At 44.2% G+C, this 25,848-nt stretch overlaps 1 protein-coding gene across 1 annotated transcript in view; it reads left to right on the plus strand.

The window, feature by feature from the left end:
- The window catches only part of LOC139382822 (membrane-associated phosphatidylinositol transfer protein 3-like), a 174,236-nt gene that overhangs the window by 15,130 nt on the left and 133,258 nt on the right, over positions 1–25,848 (plus strand). Inside the window, exon 2 of the mRNA XM_071127052.1 lies at positions 13,091–13,186. Within this exon, the coding sequence (XP_070983153.1) occupies positions 13,091–13,186 (96 nt within the window). The remainder of the gene's footprint in view (positions 1–13,090; positions 13,187–25,848) is intronic.

Below are 25,848 nucleotides of genomic sequence, written 5' to 3' on the forward strand. Positions count from 1 at the left end.
GCCGACTGTGAGCCAGAGCTAATCACCCAACATCAGTGCTCGACCTCATTAATTCCCTTGTGGCTGAATGGAAGCAAGTCCCTGCAGTAATGTTCCAACATCTAGTGGAAAGCCACCCAGACGAGTGGAGGCTGTTATAGCTGCAAAGGGGGGATCAACTCCATATTAATGCCCATGATTTTGGAATGAGATGTTCGACGAACAGGTGACCACATACTTTTGGTCATGTAGTGTTGTTTTTGGGTGAACTTTTCTTTAATAGGCTAAATGTATTGTGTTTCAAAAGTGATATTGGATCGTGTTTGGTTGTCAAAGCAGCAAAATATCAACATTTGTAGGAGATTTATGTTCTGTTTGGATAGTTCCATCTCTGTTATGTGCCTTTTACTGAGTGGCTTCCGTCTGACCACTCTACCATAAAGGCCTGATTGGTGGAGTGCTGCAGAGATGGTTGTCCTTCTGGAAGGTTCTCCCATCTCCACAGAGGAACTCTGGAGCTCTTTCAGAGTGACCATCGAGTTCTTGGTCACCTCCCTGACCAAGGTCCTTCTCCCCCGATTGCTCAATTTGGCCGGGCGGCCAGCTATAGGAAGTGGTGGTTCCAAACTTCTTCCGGTTAAGAATGATGGAGGCCACTGTGTTTTTGGGGACCTTCAATGCTGTAGACATTTTTTGGTACCCTTCCCCAGATCTGTTATTCACCACAATCCTGTCTCAGAGCTCTACGGACAACTCCTTCAACCTTATGGCTTGATTTTTGCTCTGACATGCACTGTCAACTGTCAACTGTTGTAATGTAACAAAATGTGGAAATAGTCAAGGAGTCTGAATACTTTCCGAATGCACTGTATGTAATGTGACTTAGTCTGGCTTTAATTCCAGTTTGTCTACAAATTAATAATTGATATGTTGCATTCATGTCTCCATCTCAATCAAAAGTTAATTAAGAGGACTAAATCAAATCAAACTTTAAATGCATTTAGTCCTATTCTTTAACTTTGATTTTTGGTTGAGATAGAGTTGTGAATCCAACATATCAATTATTAATTTATAGACAAACTGAAATTAAAGCCAGACTGCCATTGGCACAGATGGAACTATCCAAGCAGAAGATGAATCTCTTTCAAATGTTGATATTTTGGTACATTCACAACCAAACACAATCCAATTTCACTTTTGAAATACAATACATTTTACCTATTAAAGGGAAATTCCACCCAAAAACTATATTTTGGTATTTGTTTAATTAGTCCATTGTTGATATAGTCCCAAAATGATTTGCATATCAGCAATCAAGTTTTCAAGATGTATAACTTTCAAAATACAGAAATACAGTCGATATTAACTGGAATTAATCAAATCAAATTTATTTATATAGCCCTTTGTACATCATGTGATATCTCAAAGTGCTGTACAGAAACCCAGACTAAAACCCCAAACAGAAAGCAATGCAGGTGTAGGAGCACAGACTAAGCCAGACTAAAGACTAAAGCCAGACTAAGTCATTGGCACAGATGGAACTATCCATCTGGAACTATCCAAGAAGAAGATACATATTCAAATGTTGATATTTGGTGTGATAAAGTACGGTCATATTTATTTGCTCTGTGAAACACCCTTTGGAATGACTTTCACAGCAATAGTGAATATATCTAGTTTTTAAGTGGAGATCTCTCAACAACCATTCTCACGATAGCACATTGGTAATAGTCAGTGACAATTATCAAAGCTAAGTAGGGCTTGGTTAAAACCCTGGATGGGAGACTAAAGCGTAGCTATGGATAGATCAGTTTTCCACTAGGATGTGCTGCCCAGCCTATATATTTTTTTCCTATATTGGAAATAACATTGAAGATCTGACGTTGTTTTAAAGGTACAAATTAAACATATTTTATACCAATTTTGTCTATGTTGAAATTTGGTTACGATAATAACATTATGTTGTGGTTGAAATTTCACCTTCAAAACAACAGTTTACGTTGTTGCCTTTTTTCAAATCCTATGTTTTTTCCACGTCACAATACGCTGACAAAATACATTGAATCAACGTTGAGTGAACCATTGTGTGCCCAGTGCGAAGGCCCTTATCCACCTGATTAGTTTCTACCGCGATGAAAGTCGAAACATTGCCGTGCTTTTCAGCTTCATGTACCGGGAAATTGAACTGGTCACAGTTGAATTGTTTACATTTTCAGTTGATTATTATGTCTGAATCTCAAAGGCTTTTGTCAGTCTGCAGACAAATAAGCACAGAGACACCAGACAGTCCTTGTCCTCTGTGATTCCTGTTCGTAACACAACCCAGTAAGACCATTTCACTGTTAAAGAAAAGTTTAAGAGGCGAGATGGTGATTATCACAGAAATGACGGTTGAGCAGACAAGTAGCTTTTGTCCTCAGAACCCATTTGAGAAAGTAAGCAGTGCCATCAATAACCCAGACAAACACATTCCCTAGATAACATTGTTTTCTGCATTAATGGCTTCGGCTGACATCGTTACTGTAATTATCTGATAGTTTTGTTCCTTCATTTATTTTCAGGCATACTCAACATAATAAACTCTGCTTATTGATAAGATCCAAATTGAAAGCGGAAGAAGAATCAAGACCAATGATTGTAGTTGAATAAATTAATTTAGAAAGTAATTACGTAGTTTGGTTAATTCTGTATATCTTCTCTGGCAGCTTTGCTGTGTGATGGGCTGAATAATATTAGTGACATTCCTCTGTTCTTCTCAGTCCTCAAACATGTCTTCAGTTTCTCAAACAGCTACCAGCTGCCATCCTGACTGGTTGACAGTGGACTGAAGGACTCAAGGACATTCAGAGACTTGTCCCGAAGCCACTCCTATGTTGTCTTGGCTGTATGCTTTGGGTCGTTGTCCTATTGGAAGGTGAACCTTCGCCCCAGTCTTAGGTCCTGAGCGCTCTGGAGCATGTTTTCATTAAGAATCTATCTCTGTACTTTGCTCCGATCATATTTCCCCCGATCCTGACTAGTATCCCAGTCCCTGCCGCTGAAAAACATCCCACAGCATGATGCTGCCACCACCATGCTTCACAGTAGGGATGGTGCCAGGTTTCCTCCAGACGTGACGCTTGGCATTCAGACCAGAGAATTTTGTTTCTCATGGTCGGAGAGTCTTTAGGTGCCTTTTGGAAAACTCCAAGTGGACTGTCATCTGCCTTTTACTGAGGAGTGGCTTCCGTCCGGCCACTCTACCATAAAGGCCTGATTGGTGGAGTGCTGCATAGATGGTTGTCCTTCTGGAAGGTTCTCCCATCTCCACAGAGGAATTCTGGAGCTCTTTCAAAGTGACCATCGGGTTTTTGGTCACCTCCCTGACCAAGGCCCTTCTCCCCCGATTGTTCAGTTTGGCCAGGCGGCCAGCTTTAGGAAGAGTATTGGTGGTTCCAAACTTCTTCCATTTAAGAATGATGGAGGCCTCTGTGTTCTTGGGGACCTTCAATGCTGCAGACATTTTGGTACCCTTCCCCAGATCTGTGCCTTGACATAATCCTGTCTCAGAGCTCTACGGACAATTCCTTCAACCTCATGACTTGATTTTTGCTTTGACATGCACTGTCAACTATCAAAACTTAACAAAACGAGGAAATAGTCAAGTGGTCTGTATATGTAATGTGCAGCTGCTGTAACTTGTAACTTCGATGAGGGGAGGCAGTGATAACCCCCCCCCCCCCCCCCCATCGCCTCCCTCTCTCTCTCTCTCTCTCTCTCTCTCTCTCGCTCTTTCTCGTACCTTATAGGGAGAGCTCAGTCTCACAACCACTCATGTTTGCTACTTCAATCACTACGTTGTTGCCAGAAAAATTATAGATATGCCTGGCTGACTCTCTACCAACAAATTACAATGCCAAACGTTTACGTTTCCATGTATTATTTATGTATCTTTTGCAACATCATGTAAGCCCTCAAATAGCCCTATTGTCCATGGAATATTTGAGCCATGAAGACATTTGTCATTTTCCAATAACTGACGGTTATCATCTAATGTTACAATCTTATGTCACATCAGTGAAATCTTAGGTTTATTCTATACAGCAGTGCTGCCAAGTGTTCAACAGGCTGCGGCAGCATAGTGTTTCCTAAACTCTACTCAGGCGTGTGATAATAAATTCAGACCCTAACCTCAGTTATTTATTCAAGCATGCTAAATAGTGTTAATTAGAATTTAATGGCTGTTTGTCATGAGGAAGCACACAGGCACTGGGTTGTCGAGCACTGCCCGTATACCTAACCGGGAGCCTGAAGCTGGCTGTCTGGGGAGGGAGGGAGGGAGGGGGGGAGGGAGAGAGAGAGGGAGAGAAAGAGAGAGAGAGAGAAAGCGAGAGAAAGAGATAGATAGAGAGAGAGAACAGCACTTTACAGTAGCAGCCTTTGCCTCAAACTACAGCTGGGATAGATGTGGCTTTTTTAGTAACATTTTAGAGGAAGGGTTTTTATCATTCCCATGTTAGTCTCTCTCAAATATCTTCAAAATGGACCACAGATGCTGGTGGTTACTTACCGATAAGGGAATATACTTTAGAGTATGTCTGTAATGCCTTTTGGATTACTTCATCGCCTACATACGCTCACTAATGCCGCTCATTTCATTTAAAAACTACTTGAGCAATTTCTCCCCACTCTCACTCTTGATATGCGTCATCAGAGGAAAAAAGTCTATGTTGAAATCCTGGTCCTGTGCCATAGTCCTGTGCCATATTATACACTCACAGTCCCTCCTCCCCCATTAGATGTGGCCATTAGGCATCATGCTAAAGCAGGAGGGGAGGTCTGATAGGTCTGTTGTCAGAGCTAAGCTATAGAGCAGACCCCTGCACACTCTCTGCCCCTCACTGGGCTGTCATTTGTCAATGTAAAACTCACTACCACTGACCCTGCCTATGTCTGTAGTGAACCTCAGCACTGACGTAGAGTATGTGACCTTTGCTAGGTAGGGAGAAGTCCAGGCAGTATACTGTAGGTAATGAGTGACATTTTGTATCAAATGGCAGATTAAGCAGGTTACTATATAAAGACATGTGTGCATTCTGCTGTCTCCCTGGAACTGCAAAGCAAACTATTATCAAAACAAAAGTATCTACAGGGATGAGATCTTGCGGGTGTGTGGGTATTCCATGTGGAAGGTTACAACTGAGCGAATTAGCACATTTGATGGAGAGATCACTCTCCTCCCCTGTTCCCCAGACTTCTCTTTTGCACAATTTGTCTTTGGCTGTGGAAATTGATTTTAATAAATCAGAAGATGTTAATGAGTATGTCCAATCCACAGAAGACCGGATGGCTCTCCTCATTATTTACCTTTGCCCCCCTCCACCCTAGCCTGGTTGCAAGTCTGTCTCTGTTATTTTGCCAACTCATTGTATTGTCATTGCGAATTGACAATTTCCCCCTCTACAAATCACAGTCACAAATCACAGAGTCAGAGCACATTCATACAAAATGTTCTGTATCCTACATATTACACCCTGTTTGTGTGGATTTCAATACATGTACAGTGAACATGTGAACCAGACCCAAGTGCTCTTTCTACTCTGTGTTGAGAAGAAAAGAACATACCCAGCAAACCAAAATTGGTTTTGTGAAAGTTCCCAGAACATTCGTTAGGCGCAGCAAATGTTCTCATAACATAAAAACTGTCCAGTTGAGTACAGAATGTTGGTAGAAAATATTTGCCTGATGTTGCAAAAACTTTCCTAGAACGCATTTAATGTGTTATTTAAAGGTTCCCCGAATGTTTCATTATGTTGTGGGAACAATCTGGCGAGAACACTGTTGGGACATCACCAAACATATGTTCACAAAAGCAAAAAATATTATCTTTAACCTAAACAAATATGCTATGAATGTCATAAAATCTGACTTATTTGGAAATTGTGGAACACTGTGCAAAATTGTGGAGATGTTCTATGCAACCTTTGTGAATATGAAAATGAGGAAAATGATGACGGAGCTGACTGAAGAGTCAGATCACAGTAAAGGTCCAGGACGGTGGAGCGACAGACAGAGAGAGAATGAGGGCCAGGCAGAGCAGTTTTCCTGAAGAGAGCTGCATTTTATTATAAGGAGATTACTGTATGTTCCTGATTAAAAGGGATTTACAGTATGTAAATGGGTTCTGAGTAGCCCAGATGCAGAGGGTCCGGACATTATCAGGGGTGCTGAGTTTCCCCCTAATGGCTTGTGAGGAGTTCTTGCTGGGCCAATTCTTGATTTATGCACCACAGTATGATCAAGGCCAGGGTTTCTAACAACAGAAAAATGTACTGAGAACTGCCATGTACCATCCACACAAAAATAGATTTTTTTCCTGACTTTTTCTAGTCTTTACTATGGTGAACTCCATTATAAAGAAGAGACTGTGAGTGTGAATCCCATTGAAATAATAATACAATACAAAGTGCATCTCCCAAAGCTCTTCACATATTATTGAGCTCTATTTATATGAATCTATCTTTATTTGTTTGTAAATCTTCTTGTTTTACATCTGATGATAGGGACCAACAAAAGTCATACGGATATACTGAATATACAGTACCAGTCAAAAGTTTGGACACACCTAAGGTTTTTCTTTATTTTACTATTTTCCTCATGGTGTAAAAATAGTGAAGACATCAAAACTATGAAATAACACATGGAATCATGTGGTAACCAAAAAAGTGTTAAACAAATCAAAATATATTTTATATTTGAGATTCTTCAAAGTAGCCACCCTTTTCCTTGATGACAGCTTTGCACACTCTTGCCATTCTCTCAACCAGCTTCATGAGGTAGTCACCTGGAATGCATTTCAATTAACAGGTGTGCCTTGTTAAAAGTTAATTTGTGGAATTTCTTTCCTTCTTAATGTGTTTTGACCCAATTGTGACAAGGTAGGGGTGGTATACAGGAGATAGCCATATTTGGTAAAAGACTAAGTCCATATTATGACAAGAACAGCTCAAATAAGCAAAGAGAAACTACAGTCCATCATTACTTTAAGACATGAAGGTCAGTAAATCCAGAAAATGTTCTTAATGTGCAGTCGCAAAAAACATCAAGTGCTATGATGAAACTGGCACTCATGAGGACCGCCACAGGAAAGGAAGACCCAGAGTTACCTCTGCTGCAGAGAATAAGTTCATTAGAGTTACCAGCCTCAGAAATCGGCAATTAACTACACCTCAGATTGTAGCCCAAATAAATGCTTCACAGAATTCAAGTAACAGACACATCTCTGACACATCTCAACATCAACTGTTCAGAAGAGACTGTGTGAATCAGGCCTTCATGGTCCAATTGCTGCAAAGAAACCACTACTGAAGGACATCAATAAGAGGAAGAGACTTGCTTGGGCCAAGAAACACACGCAATGGACATTAGACCGGTGGAAATCTGTCCCTTGGTCTGAGGAGTACAAATGTGCGATTTTTGGTTCCAACCGCCATGTGTTTGTGAGACGCAGAGTAGGTGAACAGATTATCTCTGCATGTGTGGTTCCCACTGTGAAATATGGAGGAGAAGGTGTAATTGTGTGTGGGTGGTTTACTGGTAACACTGTCAGTGATTTATTTAGAATTCAAGGCACACTTAACCAGCATGGCTACCACAGCATTCTGCAGCGATACGCCATCCCATCTGGTTTACACTTAGTGAGACTGTCATTTGTTTTTCAACAGGACAATGACGCAAAACACACCTCCAGGCTGTGTAAGGGTTATTTGATCAAGAAGGAGAGTGATGGAGTGCTGCATCAGATGACCTGTCCTCCACAATCACTGACCACAACCCAATTGAGATGGTTTGGGATGAGTTGGACCGCTGAGTGAAGGATAAGCAGCCAACAAGTGCTCAGCATATGCGGGAACTCCTTCAAGACTGTTAGAAAAGCATTCCAGGTGAAGCTGTTTGAGAGAATGCCAAGAGTGTGCAAAGCTGTCATCAAGGCAAAGGGTGGCTACTTTGAAGAATCTAAAATATATTTTTGATTTGTTATTTCATAGTGTTGATGTCTTCACTATTGTTCTACAATGTAGAAAATAGTCAAAATAAAGAAAAACCCTTGAATGAGGTGTGTCCAAATGCTTGATTGTGTAAATGAGGTATTGAATGTATAGAGTAATTAGATTTAAAGGAAATCACTCAGAATACATTACAGAATAGTGTAAATATGTCAGGTGTTTGGTTAATGCCCCTATTTGCAGTCACTATCAATTACTCATTAGGACATAGTTAGTATTTACATTTTCATCATCAGAGTGTCCCAAATGGCATCATATTCTCTATATTGTGCACTACTTTTGACCAGGGCCCATATGGTGTGTCTCCATACACTCGGCTGTAAACAAATGTAGTCCAATGAAATGAACCAGGGTGAACACCTGAAAACCCATTTTCAGTAAGTATTAGCTGTGACAAGCTCCAAACCCAAACAATGCAGTAATTAATGTAGGACTAAAACTAACATAAGGTAGAACAAAAACACGCAATAAATAGAAATAAGAGGAACACGAGAAAGTAAGTAAGCATACTATATATATGGTCAGTCAGATCTTGTAGCCTATTTACAATGTGCAGTGATACTGGAGTAATAGAGGTAGATACTGTATGTATAGAGGTAAGGTGACTAGGCATCAGGATATATGAAAAACAGAGTAGCAGCAAACTATATGATGATTGTATGTGAGTGGGTGTGGGTAGAGTCAGTATAAATGTATGTGCATATTATGTGTGTGTGAGTAAATGATGAAGTGGGTGTTTGTGCATGTGTGTTGGAGTATCAGTGTGAGTGTGTAGGGTCCTGTGAGTGCATAGAGACAGTGCAAAAAAGTAAATTCAAGGGTCCTGTCATGAAAGGTGCTGGCCTAGCCCAGGCTGTGGTTGAGCATAGACTAACCTATGCTCCATTTCATGACTCTAATAGAGAACTCCAACGGTTGAGACACCCATTCCTCAATGAGATATTAACAGTGAAAACATTTGACCTGATGGAGTCCTGTAAGAAATGAAAAGCTCATTAATTCCTGTGTAGCGATGAGGAGAAGTGGGCCGTAGGAGAGAGAGAGAGAGAGAGAGACGGAGAGAGTGAAAACAGTGAGGGCAGAGAAGGTGCCATGGTAATGGAAGCCATGAACTCAGCGTTTCAACATCCAGTATGGTACTCTGCAAATGTCCTCTGGAAGTAGATAATATAGGAAGGGATGGAGGGATGAGGGTATGAAAAGAGCTGAGATCAAACATAAGCAGCCTGGTGTTGTTGTGTTGTGGAGTAAAGGCTCTTAGATTCTCAGACACTGGCTCTCTGTGTGTAGAGTCGGGAAAGCTCACACAACTCAATTAGGTGACATTTTTCTCTCCCATTGCAGTTCTCAGGAGGTTAGCGCAATGGAACGATTTACTTTGTCACTTTCACTTGTCATTGATCTTGTTTGAATTCAATAGTACTTAAAGGAAGAATCGTTGGTTGTCTGAAAGTCATTTCTAATGAACATTATTGACTTTATCTGGCATTACTTTATAACACTGATCTTAGAAGAACAGAGCTTGAGGGATCTCTCTAAATACTCCCTCTTTCTAGTCCTGAAGAATGGGAATTTGAGGAACTCACTGGCATTCATACTTTTCACATGATATCTGTGTAATACACCATATGTGAACTGATTGCCCCCATCTATCTTCAGAGCTCGTGCTGCTAGGCAACCTAAACTGGAACATGCTTAACACCCCAGCCATCCTACAATCTAAGCTTGATGCCCTCATTCTCACACAAATTATCAATGAACCTACCAGGTACCACCCCATTGCCGTAAACACGGGCACCTTCATAGATATCATCCTAACCAACTTGCCCTCTAAATACACCTCTGCTGTTTTCAACCAAAATCTCAGCGATAACTGCCTCATTGCCTGCATCCGTAATGGGTCAACAACCTCCACTCATCACTATCAAACGCTCCCTGAAACACTTCAGCGAGCAGGCCTTTCTAATCGACCTGGCCGGGGTATCCTGGAAGGATATTGACCTCATCCCGTCAGTAGAAGATGCCTGGTTATTTAAAAAAAATGCCTTCCTCACCATCTTAAATAAGCATGCCCCATTCAAGAAATGTAGAACCAGGAACAGATATAGCCCTTGGTTCTCTCCAGACCTGACTGCCCTTAACCAACACAAAAACATCCTATGGCGTTCTGCATTAGCATCGAACAGCCCCCGTGATATGCAACTTTTCAGGGAAGCTAGAAACCAATATACACAGGCAGTTAGAAAAGCCAAGGCTAGCTTTTTCAAGCAGAAATTTGCTTCCTGTAACACAAACTCAAAAACGTTCTGGGACACTGTAAAGTCCAGAGAATAAGAACACCTCCCCCCAGCTGCCCACTGCACTGAGGATAGGAAACACTGTCACCACCGATAAATCCACTATAATTGAGAATTTCAATAAGCATTTTTCTACGGCTGGCCATGCTTTCCACCTGGCTACCCCTACCCCGGTCAACAGCACTGCACCCCCCACAGCAACTCGCCCAAGCCTTCCCCATTTCTCCTTTTCCCAAATCCAGTCAGCTGATGTTCTGAAAGAGCTGCAAAATCTGGACTCCTACAAATCAGACAATCTGGACCCTTTCTTTCTAAAATTATCTGCCGAAATTGTTGCAACCCCTATTACTAGCCTGTTCAACCTCTCTTTCGTGTCGTATGAGATTCCCAAAGATTGGAAAGCAGCTGCGGTCATCCCCCTCTTCAAAGGTGGCAACACTCTTGACCCAAATTGCTACAGACCTATATCTATCCTACCCTGCCTTTCTAAGGTCTTCGAAAGCCAAGTCAACAAACAGATTACCAACCATTTCGAATCCCACCATACCTTCACCGCTATGCAATCAGGTTTCAGAGCTGGTCATGGGTGCACCTCAGCCACGCTCAAGGTCCTAAACGATATCTTAACGATCGATAAGAAACAATACTGTGCAGCCGTATTCATTGATCTGGCCAAGGTTTTCGACTCTGTCAATCACCACATCCTCATCGGCAGACTCGATAGCCTTGGTTTCTCAAATGATTGCCTTGCCTGGTTCACCAACTACTTCTCTGATAGAGTTTAGTGTGTCAAATCGGAGGGCCTGTTGTCCGGGCCTCTGGCAGTCTCTATAGTCCACTCTTTTCAGCTTCAACTGATTTTGGTTAAATCTTCAAATTAAAACGTGTATTTATTTTGGTGTTCAGAAGTGCAATGGTTTCACAGTATTTTAGAAGGGGATTGAGAAAATGTTTTTTCTCTTATACACATGGATTGGTTGTACAGGTAGTGTACAGGCAGGCTACTTACTGTATGTTGGCATATTCATCATAATTATGAATATTTGTCCGGGCCTCTGGCAGTCTCTATGCCTCAGGGTTCAATTCTTGGACCGACTCTCTTCTCTGTATACATCAATGATGTCGCTCTTGCTGCTGGTGAGTCTCTGATCCACCTCTATGCAGACGACACCATTCTGTATACTTCTGGCCCTTCTTTGGACACTGTGTTAACAATCCTCCAGACAAGCTTCAATGCCATACAACACTCCTTCTGTGGCCTCCAATTTCTCTTAAATACAAGTAAAACTAAATGCATGCTCTTCAACCGAACGCTGCCTGCACCTGCCCGCCCGTCCAACATCACTACTCTGGGCGGTTCTGACTTAGAATATGTGGACAACTACAAATACCTAGGTGTCTGGTTAGACTGTAAACTCTCCTTCCAGACTCACATCAAACACCTCCAATCCAAAGTTAATCTAGAATTGGCTTCCTATTTCGCAACAAAGCCTCCTTCACTCATGCTGCCAAACATACCCTTGTAAAACTGACCGTCCTACCGATCCTCGACTTCGGCGATGTCATTTACATTTCCGTTTTGTCACCAAAGCCCCATATACTACCCACCACTGCGACCTGTACGCTCTTGTTGGCTGGCCCTCGCTTCATACTCGCCGCCAAACCCACTGGCTCCAGGTCATCTACAAGACCCTGCTAGGTAAAACTCCCCCTTATCTCAGCTCCCTGGTCACCATAGCAGCACCCACCTGTAGCACGCGCTCCAGCAGGTATATCTCTCTGGTCACCTCCAAAACCAATTCTTCCTTTGGCCGCCTCTCCTTTCAGTTCTCTGCTGCCAATGACTGGAACGAACTGCAAAAATCTCTGAAACTGGAAACACTTATCCCCCTCACTAGCTTTAAGCACCAGCTGTCAGAGCAGCGCACAGATTACTGCACCTGTACATAGCCCATCTATAATTTAGCCCAAACAACTACCTCTCCCCCTACTGTATTTATTTATTTATTTTGCTCCTTTGCACCCCATTATTTCTATCTCTGCCTTGCACATTCTTCCACTACAAATCTACCATTCCAGTGTTTTACTTGCTATATTGTATATACTTTGCCACCATGGCCTTTGTTTTGCCTTTACCTCCCTTATCTCACCTCATTTGCTCACATTTTGCTGTATTATTGACTGTATGTTTGTTTTACTCCATGTGTAACTCTGTGTTGTTGTATGTGTCGAACTGCTTTACTTTATCTTGGCCAGGTCGCAATTGTAAATGAGAACTTGTTCTCAACTTGCCGACCTGGTCAAATAAATGTGAAATAAATAAATAAATAAAAATACTGAAGATTGATTCAATATCTCAGGTATTGGGTGTTGTTGAGTGTTGTTGAGGGACAGTAGCCTGCCTAGATATGGAGCCACCCTCTCCAATGTTTTATGGTTAATAGAGAATATGAGCTGGCTAACCTCTGAACTCAATTGGTTTGCTTCGGAGCCTTATATTTCTTTATATGAGCCCCCTTCAAAATAGGGCTCTGGTTTGCTTGATTTGTGCTTTGTAACACTGGAGGCCAATGGAGCCTCTCTGCCCAAGGCCCTACAAGCTAATGCAATTGTTCTGCTGCCGTTTATAGACAGACAATGCACTTGAAGCTGAAAGGAAAAACCTATAGGTTCACATAATTAATTTGTCCTTGAATAATGACATGATGCCGCACATAGACGTTTCTCCTGACATAGAACTTGATCTGTTTTTCTCTTTCTACCCCTCAGCCGCTTCCCGCCAGCACAGTGCCTCCCACTGGCGAATGCAGGACATTGCACAGGAGTCTGTTGACAGCTCAGATGAGGAGTTTTTCGATGCCAGAGGTTAGTTTCATTTTTTCCTTTGATAACACCCAGAGAGCTTAGTTCAACTCTCTCTCCCTTTCCTGTCTTTCTTCCTCTCTCATCTTCCCCTTATCTCTCTTCCTTTGTGAGCACCCTGAAAAGTGCCTTATCCTATCACATGGGTCCGATTGGGCTTACATGCCTGCCAGGCTAATATATTCTCAGGCTTCCTCACAGGTCTTTTGAACAGTGAAAGGGGAAATCATTTGAACTGTAATGCTAGAATCATACATCACCAGGGAATTTGCATGCAGCTTGGGATGTGGTCAGGGGAGCTATTTAACGTGAGTCAATGATTTCTGTTTTGATTGATTGGAGAGAAGTCTATCTCCAGGCTAAGAGAGAGGCTGATTGCTAATGCTAGACCCCCGGTGGGAAGATAGAGGCGAAGGAAGGTGACTCATTTGTATAACAGTAATGGTTGCTGATCTCTGTGGAGTGGATTCCCTACAGGAACACCGTAGTAACAGGTGTGTTGTTGCTCTTAACACCAGGCTTTCACACAGTAGGCGCATTGGTGAAAATCGTAGGTGGTCTGGAACTATTGTCCCTGTCTGAAATGGAGAGCATCTGTTGCATGTTACTTGTATGCTCTGTCCTGACAGCTTTGTCCAACCAAATGTATTTTTCCTTGTTAACTAATTTCCCTCTAGATCAATACATCTCCAGTCCTTAGTTGTACCTATGTAGTGCACTATATAGGGAATATGGCGTCATTTGGAACACCTCCATGGAACCTGAGGAAGATAAATCATGTCCTGGATGCGACCCAAGACCCTCTCTGTACCTCTTGTGGAAACGCTAGGGACAAATGTAATCGGTGCTTGTGCCGGTTTATCATTTCTAAACACAGAGGATATTTCTCCCGGTGAGGTCATCCTGGCAGTCTCCATCTGCTGTGTCTGTAGTCTAAGAATATCCCTGTGATTAAGCAGATAATCATCATTAGAGGTGGTAGTTAAAGTGTAAAATATGATAAACGCTTAGGAAGGGAGAGGCTTTACAGGAAAGGAAATCCTCATGGAGCACAACACACACACGCACACACGCACGCACACGCACACACACACACACACACACACACAGATCACCACGCCATCACATCAGTAGCATGGGCCTTTAACCGTATTTTAATATAGCAGCCAGGGAAATGCGTCATCATGCATGCCTTGTTTATGATCAATCATTTATATGGTTGTATCTGTCGTTTAGGAATAGTGGTAGCATTATTCAGCAGGTTTCAGTTGGTTTGTTCCTATAAAGGATTCTATGTTCCCAGGGAGATAAGCTATCACGCCCACTGGGGTAACTGAAAATGTTAATTATGCAGTCTTTGCTTCAAGCGGAGATTACGTCAAACCAATTCTACAGTATCTTAACACATTTAATCCAAATGTATTATTAACTTGCTTATGCGAGCGGACCAAGTAATTGGGCGTCACTCTAAAGCGGGAAGGTGGAATAAACGAGTCAGGAGTAAGTTTTCTTGATTGAACACAGTTCTCTATTGAGGGCATTGGGTCAACACAAACACTCCAACATAATCAATGAAAATCTTCCAAGGAAAAACATACATCTTCTTCTCCAGATGAAACAAGAACATAATAGGATTATCTTTAAACTACAACAAAAAGTCACGGGATTGTCACCGTCTTAGTGGTTCTTCCTGGATAGCTCCTCTCTCTCGGTGGCCATCTTCCAGAGATAGTTTCCCCTCTCTCTGCTGGTTTCATCCTCTCTCTTATAGGAGAAGGAGAGTATGTCATTAGTACCGTCAGCTGTGCTTAATTGCCTCTGGTTACCTTGTCTCCCATGCCTTGTTGTACTATCCATGAGCCCAGCCTGCCCTCTGGTGGTCCTTCCACATACCTTCCCCCCCAGGACCGAACCGGAGGGTCGGGCGCCAGACGCACCGTCTTGGTCGCGTCGGGACAGCGCGTCTGCATTCCCGTTCCTCGATCCGGCCCTGTGGATGACATGGAAAGAGAACGGTTGTAAAGACAAAAACCATCTGGCTATTCTGTTGTTATTGTTTCTCTTACCAGCCATCCACGTGAGGGGCGCATGGTCAGTAACTAATGCAAACCTCCGACCCAGTAGGTAGTACCGGAGATAATCGAGGGCCCACTTGATGGCTAAGGCCTCTTTCTCTACGGTCGCATACCTCTGTTCCCGATCGCTGAGCTTCCTACTAATGAAGAGAATCGGCTTCTCTTCTTCACCTTTACCCTGAGCTAGTACGGCCCCGAGCCCTGTATCCGAGGCGTCGACCTGCACAATGAACTCTTGTGAGAAGTCCGGAGCCTGTAGAACGGGATCAGAACACAGGCCATCTTTTAGCAATTGAAAGGCCTCTTCCGTCTCGTCTTTCCACTCTACCTGGTTTGGCAGGTTTTTCCTGATGAGGTTTGTGAGGGGGTTGGCAATGGTTGCATATCCCGGGATAAAACAGCGATAATATCCTGTTATCCCTAAGAAGGCCCGAACGTCTCGCTTGGTCCGGGGTCGAGGCCAGTCACGAATGGCCCTTGTCTTCTCTGCCTGTGGGCGTATTTTCCCATTCCCCACGGTGTATTCCGCTTCGGACAGGGCCAGGCAGCATTTATTTGGATTGGCTGTCAACCCTGTGGCTTCCAAACTCACGAGCACCGCCCGTAATCGCAGGAGGTGACTATCCCAGTCCTCGCTGTGGATGACCACATCGTCTATGTACGCCGCTGCATACTCTTGATGGGGCCGTAGAATGGCATCCATGAGGCGTTGGAAAGTTGCAGCGGCACCGTGCAGTCCGAAGGGCATCCTCACATACTGGAAAAGCCCCTCTGGGGTGGCGAAGGCCGTCTTTGGGCGATCCTCCGGAGCCACCGGCACTTGCCAATATCCCTTCGTCAAATCCAGGGTAGTGATGAACTTGGCCTTTCCTAAGCGCTCCAAGAGTTCATCCACGCGGGGCATGGGATACGCATCGAATGTAGAGATGGCATTCACGCCCCTAAAGTCGTTGCAGAGTCTCATACTACCATCGGATTTGGGAACCAGGACTATGGGACTGGACCACTCACTCGTCGAGGGCTCGATCACGCCCATCCTCAACATTTCCCTCACCTCTTTCTTAGCGATGACTCGGCGAGCCTCAGGAATCCTGTAAGGGCGGATATGCACCTTCTTGCCGGGTTCAGTGTGGATATGGTGGAACAGGACATCTGTTTGTCCTGGGAATGGAGAGAATATTCGACCGAAGTTCATAATCAGCTTGTCTAGCTGTCTTGACTGCTCCGGTAGGAGAGTTTGGCCACGGCACACCTGTGGTAGAGCCTCCTCTTTTCCTTTGCCCTCCAGGGCCATCAAAGCCACCTCCTCCTCTCGTCCATGGTACGTCTTCAGCAGGTTTATGTGATAGAGTTGGACCTTCTTCCTCCTGTCAGGTTGCTTGATGAGGTAATTGACCGGTGAGACCCTTTTCATTACCTCGTAGGGCCCCCTCCACTGCGCCAGCAAGCGATGTTCGGCCGTGGGCACAAGCACCATCACTTTCTCTCCCACGGTGAACTCACGGGGGGTCGCGGACTTATCATAGGCCCGGCCTTGGGTCCTTTGGGCCTTCTCCATATGCTCCTTGACTATGGGCCACACTGCTGACAGGCGGTCTCTCATCAGGGTAACGTGCTCTATTGTGGATCGAAAGGGGCATGGTTGGGTCTCCCAGGTCTCCTTGGCTAAGTCGAGGATTCCTCGACAGGGTCGGCCATAGAGCAATTCAAACGGAGAGAATCCAGTGGATGCCTGGGGTACTTGTCGCAGGGCAAACATTAAGTGTGGGAGAAGCATGTCCCAGTTTTTCCCGTCTCGGGACACCACTCTTCTCAACATGCTTTTAATCGTTTTGTTCAAGCGTTCACACAACCCGTCTGTTTGAGGGTGGAATATGCTTGTACGTATCTGTTGAACCTGATATAACCGACACAAGTCCTTCATCAACCGGGACATGAACGGGGTTCCTTGATCGGTTAAGATAGTCTTGGGGAGGCCCACACGAGAGAACATCAGGAATAACTCCTTGGCAATTCCCTTTGACGACATGTTACGCAGGGGTATGGCCTCCGGGAACTTGGTAGCGTAATCTATAACCACTAGGATGTACTCGTGTCCTCTGGCGGATTTTGGGAGGGGTCCTACGAGGTCCATAGCTATGCGTTCAAAGGGAGTCTCTATGATGGGGAGAGGAATCAAAGGGTTACGTAGGTGTGGCCGTGGGGCTGTACGTTGACATTGATCACACGTCCTACAATACCTGGCCACATCCCGGGTGACCCGGGGCCAATAGAATCTCTGCATGATTCTGTCAATAGTCTTGTCTCGTGCCAGGTGTCCTCCTAGGACGTGGGAATGGGCTAACTGTAGAACTGTATCCCTGTATGGCCTAGGCACCATTAGTAATTCCTGGTTTTCCCCCCTTCGTCGTACGACCCAGTATAAGAGACCCCGCCTGATTGCATAGTAAGGAAGAGGGGGCTCACCTGATCCGTCGACGTTCCTCCCGTCGATCACCTTCACCTTCCTCATGGCCTCCCTTAGGTCTGGGTCCCTATGCTGCGAGGTGCCGAACTGTCCCTTTAATTCCTGGGGCAGGTCGACCTCGTTAGAGGGATGTGGAGGATGTTCCACATCCCCATCAGGGGTGACCGAGGAGAATCCCTTCCAGGTTCCCTCCTCGGATGGAGCTTCAAATATATCCCTTAGCGCCTGGTTGCTCCTTTCTTCCTGCGTTGTGTATAACCCTTCACATGTGTCTTCATCGGTAGTTTCCTGGAATATCTGCCGTAAACGTTGGGTCGCTATTTCTTCCTCTGCTGCAGAGGACGAGGACGCGGCTACGTCTCCTTGTAGGACTACTACCTCGGGCTTGGATTTTCTCTTCTTTCCTGTCCCCCTTCTTCCCGTGCATAACGTCATCTGCCGAAGCTCCTTATATAGGGGACAGTCTCTCCCGATCAATAATGGCACCTTCAGCTGGGGCACTTTCCCTGCCCTGACTGTACACCTTCCTTTTGGAGTGAGAATAGGCAGATTCACAGTGGGGTAATAGTGGGTGTCTCCATGGATACAGGATACGGCTACTTTGTCTGGTAGCAGTGCTGCGGAGGTCACCATCCGCTCCTCTACTAACGTAACCATACTTCCCGAGTCGAGAATAGCTACCACATCTTGTCCTTCGACTCGCACCGGAATCTCTGAGGCTGGGGCTATCTCTGCTAACCAACAGTGTTGATCCTGCCCCCTCAAAACGGGATGTGTGGGGATAGGCAGTGATGACTCCGTGACCATGGGCTCATCCTTGCTAGGACATTGTGGGGCATAATGGTTGGGAGACTGACATTTATAACACCGATCCTGTTGTGTGGTGGCTGACTTCTCCCACCTCCGGGGGGGGTTTAGACGTTTCGGTGGCGGGCGCGCCGGGGTGAGTCGTGGTACGGGATTGGAAGACTCCTTCCGTTCCTCCTTGTCACTTTTTAACAACTCCCCTGTAGACCGATATGTTTCTACCGCCTGGGCTATGTCGTCGGCTGACAACGGGTTGGCTTGCCCCACAACCCTTTTTAAGTCACTGGGTAATTCTCTCAATATCTTGTCCACTACGAGAGTCTCTATCACATGTCCTACTCCCTTTCCAGGTTCTAGCCACTGTTTCGTCAGTCGTATTAATGCGAAGATCTGGGCACGGACGGGTTGATCAGCTGTATAGGTCCATTGATGGAATTTTACAGCCCTATCTCTGGCAGTCAGCTGGTACCGGGACAGGATCTCGGTTTTTAGTCGCCCATAGTCCGCAGCTTCGCGGGAATCCAGGTCAAAATAGGCTTCCTGAGCCACCCCGGTCAAAAGAGGGGCTAATGCGCTCGCCCATTCTGTGGGCGGCCACTCTTCCAAGGTGGCCGTCCTTTCGAAGGTCATGAGAAAGGCCTCAATATCATCCTCCTTGGAGAGACGAGGTAAGATGGCGTGAGCAGCCGCTCTTGGCTTAACTCTAGGTTCTTCTCGTCGGCTCAGCTGTTGTTGCAGGAGTTCTATGGTTGTCTGCTGTGCCGTGATCAATTGTTGTAGTAGGGCGTTATCCATCGTTCTTGAATGGTTCCTCCGGGTCTACTGGAAGAATCTTGATTTACTCACTTATCCTTGTGTCACTCGTCCACCTAATACCCGCATTCTCCACCAATGCGAGCGGACCAAGTAATTGGGTGTCACTCTAAAGCGGGAAGGTGGAATAAACGAGTCAGGAGTAAGTTTTCTTGATTGAACACAGTTCTCTATTGAGGGCATTGGGTCAACACAAACACTCCAACATAATCAATGAAAATCTTCCAAGGAAAAACATACATCTTCTTCTCCAGATGAAACAAGAACATAATAGGATTATCTTTAAACTACAACAAAAAGTCACGGGATTGTCACTGTCTTAGTGGTTCTTCCTTGATAGCTCCTCTCTCTCGGTGGCCATCTTCCAGAGATAGTTTCCCCTCTCTCTGCTGGTTTCATCCTCTCTCTTATAGGGGAAGGAGAGTATGTCATTAGTACCGTCAGCTGTGCTTAATTGCCTCTGGTTACCTTGTCTGCCATGCCTTGTTGGGCTACTATCCATGAGCCCAGCCTGCCCTCTGGTGGTCCTTCCACACTTAGTTAAAGGTTAAAAAGAACAACTAAAAAAACATCACATTTCTGTCATCTTGTGTAACACAATGACCAAAATAGCAGCACATTATTCAAATAAACAGATTTATCTAGCCTCAACACAGTTCCACTTCTCCTGGTGTAAACTGCACAGCTTGCCTCGGTGACAGACAACAGAGACCACACTCCTCGTGTCAAGGCTCAGAAGAAGACCCAGACAGTTTCGAAGTAACAAAAGTTTATTACAAAAACAGGGGGGCAGGCAAACGACAAAAACCGGCAAAGCTGGAGACAGACAGGAGCTCGTCACCATCTTGGAGGGCGGTCCAAGTGATTAGCCAAGCAAGGGAAGTTTGCAAAGTAAGCCCCTCAGCCCTTGTTTTTAATTGAGTTTGCGAGTGTACAATTATGTTCACTTCGGGGCCTGAAACTCCCCATAATTCAAATCGCTACGATTGTATATCCGCTAAGAAAAGTCAGCCAAAAATGTAAACTTCAAGGTCAAATGGAGTCAACATACAAGTGGAAGTAAAAACTAATGTAAATTAAGTTAGAAATTGTGCTACTAATGCACGACGGCACAAACAGGTCTTGTAAAAGTAATGATGTTTTTGTTTGGTTAGCTTTTGGAAGTTGTACAAATAAAATGTTTTCCTTCTTCAGAAGTTCCAGCTAGGCAGGCTAACGTTATTTAGCTATTTAATTTGCTAGCTATCATACAGTAGGCTTATATTAATAATGATATATTTAATGTAAGTAGACATGCAATCATAATTGACTGGTAGCGTATACAAAGCACCCACAAGCTACCGGTGGCTGAAAACACAATCATCGCGGGATGAACGAGTGACGAATTTCTGGGCAAGGGTGGTCCATTTAAAAATCATTCCTTCCTCCCTCGCCCTGCAAGTGTATGCTCGTCAGACGCCATGATACGTCATCAGGAGTGTCTGCTTACAGTTTTTTTGTATCACTTTGGCAATAATTTCAGAACCTTGATGTCATTTTTCACAACTCTAGACACAAAACTCACAACCGATGACATTTTTCAGAACTCTAACACTTTTCCCAATAGCTTGGATACAATACACATAAAGCTAAGATAATTTGTTCATTGAACTAAAATCACCTGTTCAAAATGACACAACTTAACATGAAAGTATTACCATTTCAAAATGCAATTCACACATGACATCTGAGATGACTGTCTATTCATTTCATTACAATGATCTAACTATCAGTTGATACAACAGCTCAAAATGATAAGTAACTGTTGCATTACTCTTTATGCATAGTTTTATGGAAACTGACTAACAATATTCCATGTTTAGATGATGAAAGTTTTAGGATAACGAGATCCATTGACACCAATTACCGTGGAACATGAACCAATTGGACTACATTATCTATGGATGTAATATTTCATCATCATTCTTTATCAGACATAGTTTCTATGGTCCCATGTACCACTTTTCCAGACCATGTTTTCAGATTTGACATTACGGTACACTCAGCGGTTTATTAGGTACATCTATCTAGTACTGGATAGGACTCCAGTTTGCCTCCACAACAGCCTTAATTATTCACGGTGTTGTACGTTAAGAGATGCCCTTCTGCACACCATTTTTGGCCTTTCTGTTAGCTTGAATGAGTCTGGACATTCTCCTCTGACCTCTCTCATTTACAAGGGTTTTTTGCCCACATAACTGCCTCTCACTGAATGTGTTTTGTTTATCACACCATTCTCTGTAAACTCTAGAGACTGTAGTGCGTAAAAATCCCAGGAGGGCAGCTGTTTCTGAGATGCTAGAACCACCATGTGTGGCACCAACAATCATACCATGGTCAAAGTTGCTTAGATTACGCATCTTGCCCGTTCTGATGTTTGGTCGCACAAAAACTAAAGCTCTCTACTCTATATACCCTATATATTGAGTTACAGGAAGCCAAATTATTCTCTGTTCGAAGGAGCAGAGTGTGTACCTGTGTGTGTGTGTGTACCTAATAAAGTGGCCGGTAAGTGTATGTATGCAGGCCCTTATAATTGCTTTTCCAATACTGCCAGCTCGTTAGTGATGATTGATTTCACATTGTAGTACATAGTGAGTACATAGTGAAATGAGTGGTATCCACCTACAACAACATAGTGATAACATGGAGCCAGCAGGTGATCCAGTCACAAGAGAGGTCAAGCAGTGGGAGGAGGAAGACGTGGTGGTCAAAGGAATGGCAGGGGATAAGCACCCCTTCTGAGAGGTGGTCGTGGGCCTCGTTTGAGAGGTGTGGGGGAACGTGGTAGAGGACAAGGCCACGGACCAAGACAGCGGCAGAAACAGCAAAGACTGTCCAATGAAATACGAGCAATAGTTGTAGGCCATGTGGTAAATCATGGCACGACAATGACTGAGGCAGCTACAATGATTCAACCAAACCTCAGAAGATCAACAGTAGCCTCAATCATCAGAACTTTCCGCAATGAGAACCAGTAAGTCTTCAGCATGAACTAAACATTAGGCTACTCTCAATTGTCAAATGACTGTATACTGCATGCCAATGTGTACCACAGAGTAGGTGATGTGACTAAATGTGTTCTTACTGTAATTTTCCCTGCAGAATTGAGACTAGGCCGGATAGGAGAGGCAGAGGCAAAATTCTGACTGACCAACAAGAACGGGCTGTGGTCAATTTGGTTCGGGACAGAAATGATATTCGCCTTACAGAAATTTAGCAGCACATCTTGGACAATGACGACATGTTCTACAATGTGGAAGCCATAAGTTTGCAGACTATTGCACACATGCTGAAAAGGCACCAGGTGTCTCTAAAAAAACTATACCGTTGTGCCTTTTGAAAGAAATTCAGACAGAGTGAAGCAACCGAGGACTGAGTATGTTCAGTTTCAAGATGCCTTTTGTGAGAAATTCCCCAAAAATTCTACATCATTGTAATCAGTAATTCTCTTTCCAAACTGTCTTTTTAGAGGGTGATCGAGCTGGATGCTGCCGAAAACCATCACAAATTCCTCTTTTTGGATGAGGCAGGCTTCAACCTGGCCAAGACAAGGAGGAGAGGTCGGAATTTCATTGGCCAGTACCTGGACAATGTGTGGTGGTGGGACACATACCTCTTATTGGATTAAATAATGCAGCTCTCCTTGTACCCTTCCTTAATGAGCTAAATCAGGTCTGTAGAGCTGATGATGTGACCTATGTCATTGTGTGGGATAATGTCAGATTCCACCATGATCAAATGGTGCAAGCATGGTTTCAGGCCCATCCACAATTTACCAGCCTGTACTTACCCTCATACTCTCCTTTCCTTGAACCGATTGAGGATTTTTTCTCCACATAGAGGTGGAAGGTATATAATAGGCGCCCTCCCAAACAAGCCACCCTTCTCCAGCCATGGATGACGCATGCAATGACATCACTGCAGACCAGTGTCAGGCCTGGATTCACCATGCAATGACATCACTGCAGACCAGTGTCAGGCCTGGATTCACCATGCAATGACATCACTGCAGACCAGTGTCAGGCCTGGATTCACCATGCAATGACATCACGGCAGACCAGTGTCAGGCCTGGATTCACCATGCAATGACATCACGACAGACCAGTGTCAGGCCTGGATTCACCATGCAATGACATCACTGCAGACCAGTGTCAGGCCTGGATTCACCATGCAATGACATCACTGCAGACCAGTGTCAGGCCTGGATTCGCCAAAGCCAAAGATTCTTCCCAAGATGTTTGGCTAATGAAAACATCCATTGTGATGTGGATGAGAACCTGTGGCCAAATTGACAAGACAGGGTTGATGGAAATATAGAAGTACAGTAATCAATCCTTTGTTTTGCTTTTTACAATAAGCCAGGTGAGGAACACTGCAGTTGACATTTTACTGTAGTTTTTGTCTTTTTTTGTAGCTAATTATTTTTGCTTTGATTCAAAGGAACCTATGTTGTGATTTTATTGTATTTCATCAATACATTTCAGATTTTGTTCAATGATTCCACTGTGTCTGTAGTATTCTCTCTACTAGTCCTTTTACAGTGATGTATTTACGTGTAGTAGCATAATGAAACATGTATCACGTATTTTGTACTACAATATTTAATGATTGTACGAACAACTACACACTGAAACTATCGGTATCTTGTGTGTGGGTGATCTAAATGAATGTTCCTATGGTTTTTCATGATAAATGAGTTATTTGAACCAATGTTTCTGCGAGTGCAAGGTTTCTTTAAAGGTATGAATGCACAATGCAATGTTTTGAACATCGGACAGCCTGTTTTACAAGTGATGGGCATTTTGAGTTTTGTGTCTAGAGTTTTGGAAAATTACCACAAGGTTCATAAATGAGTGCCAAAGGGGTTGTAAAAAAGGGTCATTTGAGGGCTGAGGGGATAGGGTGTGTCTTTCAGTGTTTGGACTGCAGCCTGTCTTCCTCTCTCTTGTCTCAGTTCTCCACTGCTGAGAGGGAGTTTTAATGGATGCCAGGGGTTGCAGAAACAAATGTTATTTCTCTGCCCTACGTCACATGTTTGTGTTGACTGTGTCAATGGCCTGCTTCTTTATACTGACTTTTCACGTGTGTGTGTGTGTGTGTGTGTGTGTGTGTGCATGTGTCTGTGAAGGCCTATGTGTGTGCAAGTGTGTGTGTGTGTCTGTATGTGTGTGGGTGTATGTGTCTATGTGTGTGCGTGCGTGTGTGTCTGTGTGGTTGTTTGTGTGTGTGTCTATATGTGTCTATGTGTCTATGTGTGTGCGTGTGTGTCTGTGTGGTTGTTTGTGTGTGTGTCTATATGTGTGTATGTGTCTATGTGTGTGTGTCACGCCTGCTCCCACTCCCCCTCCCTGGCACTCGAAGGCGCCAGGCTCCCCAGCATTATGCACTCCTGCCACCATCATTACGCAGGCTGGGGGCCTTCCCCCCGTCACCGCATCGACGATTATTGGACTCACCTGGACTCAATCACCTCTGTCATTACCTTCCCTATATCTGTCTGGTCCCCCGCTCTGTTCCCTGCCTCAGCATTAAATGTTGTTTGTCGTTGTTTACCCGCGTGCTGACGCTGTTTCTGTTCTGTTACCTGTCTGTTCCTGAATAAATGTTGACTCCCCGTACCTGCTTCTCAAAATCCGGCGTCAGTCGTTGTGTGTGTGTGTGTGTGTGTGTAACTGTGTGTGTGTCTATGTGTGTGTCTATGTGTGTGTGTGTGTGTTTGTGTGTGTGTGTTATCACCTAAGTGGTGTGAATGCACCCTGAGTAATTAAACACAATTCACTGTCAAACCGTGAACAAATCTGACTGACGCTAATTAATAGTGCACTGGAGTATGCAGCTTGTGTGCATGCACACATACCCGTTTGTACACACCCACACACACATCTCCACACATATTTGGTTGTCACATATGAGACATGTGCTGTGCATCCCTTATCACTGTGCGGTGCCACAGAGCAGAACTGTCTGAGAAATATATTCCATCTGACTGGCAGAGTCACTAGGGTAAGGATCCCATGTGGCCTATAAAGTGGAACAGATCTACCCTGGCACCCCCATATCGCTCCCGCTCACTTTTTCTCACTACAGCATGAAATACCCATGCTTAGAGGGATGTTTAATTACTGCATAAGAGTAAACAAGTTTAATTACTGCATTGAGAGTAAACAATGGGAAGAGGGAAGGCAAAGGCTCTATTTGCAAAATGGCAGCAGGTAAAATGGACCAATATCTATTTTGCAGCAATTTTTTATCTTATTATTATGGGGGGGGGGGGGTTGTCTCCATGGGAAGCATAATAATGGGGTTTGAACAAAGCTCCACAACAAAACAGACAAGCTTACACTGCATTATTCAAATGTCTTGTACCACATTGTGTTGTGTCCCTTTCCCTCTGCAAACAGAATGGAGTTTGAAGTTATTGCAGTTGGAGAATGAACTGGTAACTCTCAACTACCTGCATG

The sequence above is a fragment of the Oncorhynchus clarkii genome, chromosome 24 (genome assembly GCF_045791955.1).
Source record: "Oncorhynchus clarkii lewisi isolate Uvic-CL-2024 chromosome 24, UVic_Ocla_1.0, whole genome shotgun sequence".
NCBI classification, from domain to species: domain Eukaryota; kingdom Metazoa; phylum Chordata; class Actinopteri; order Salmoniformes; family Salmonidae; genus Oncorhynchus; species Oncorhynchus clarkii.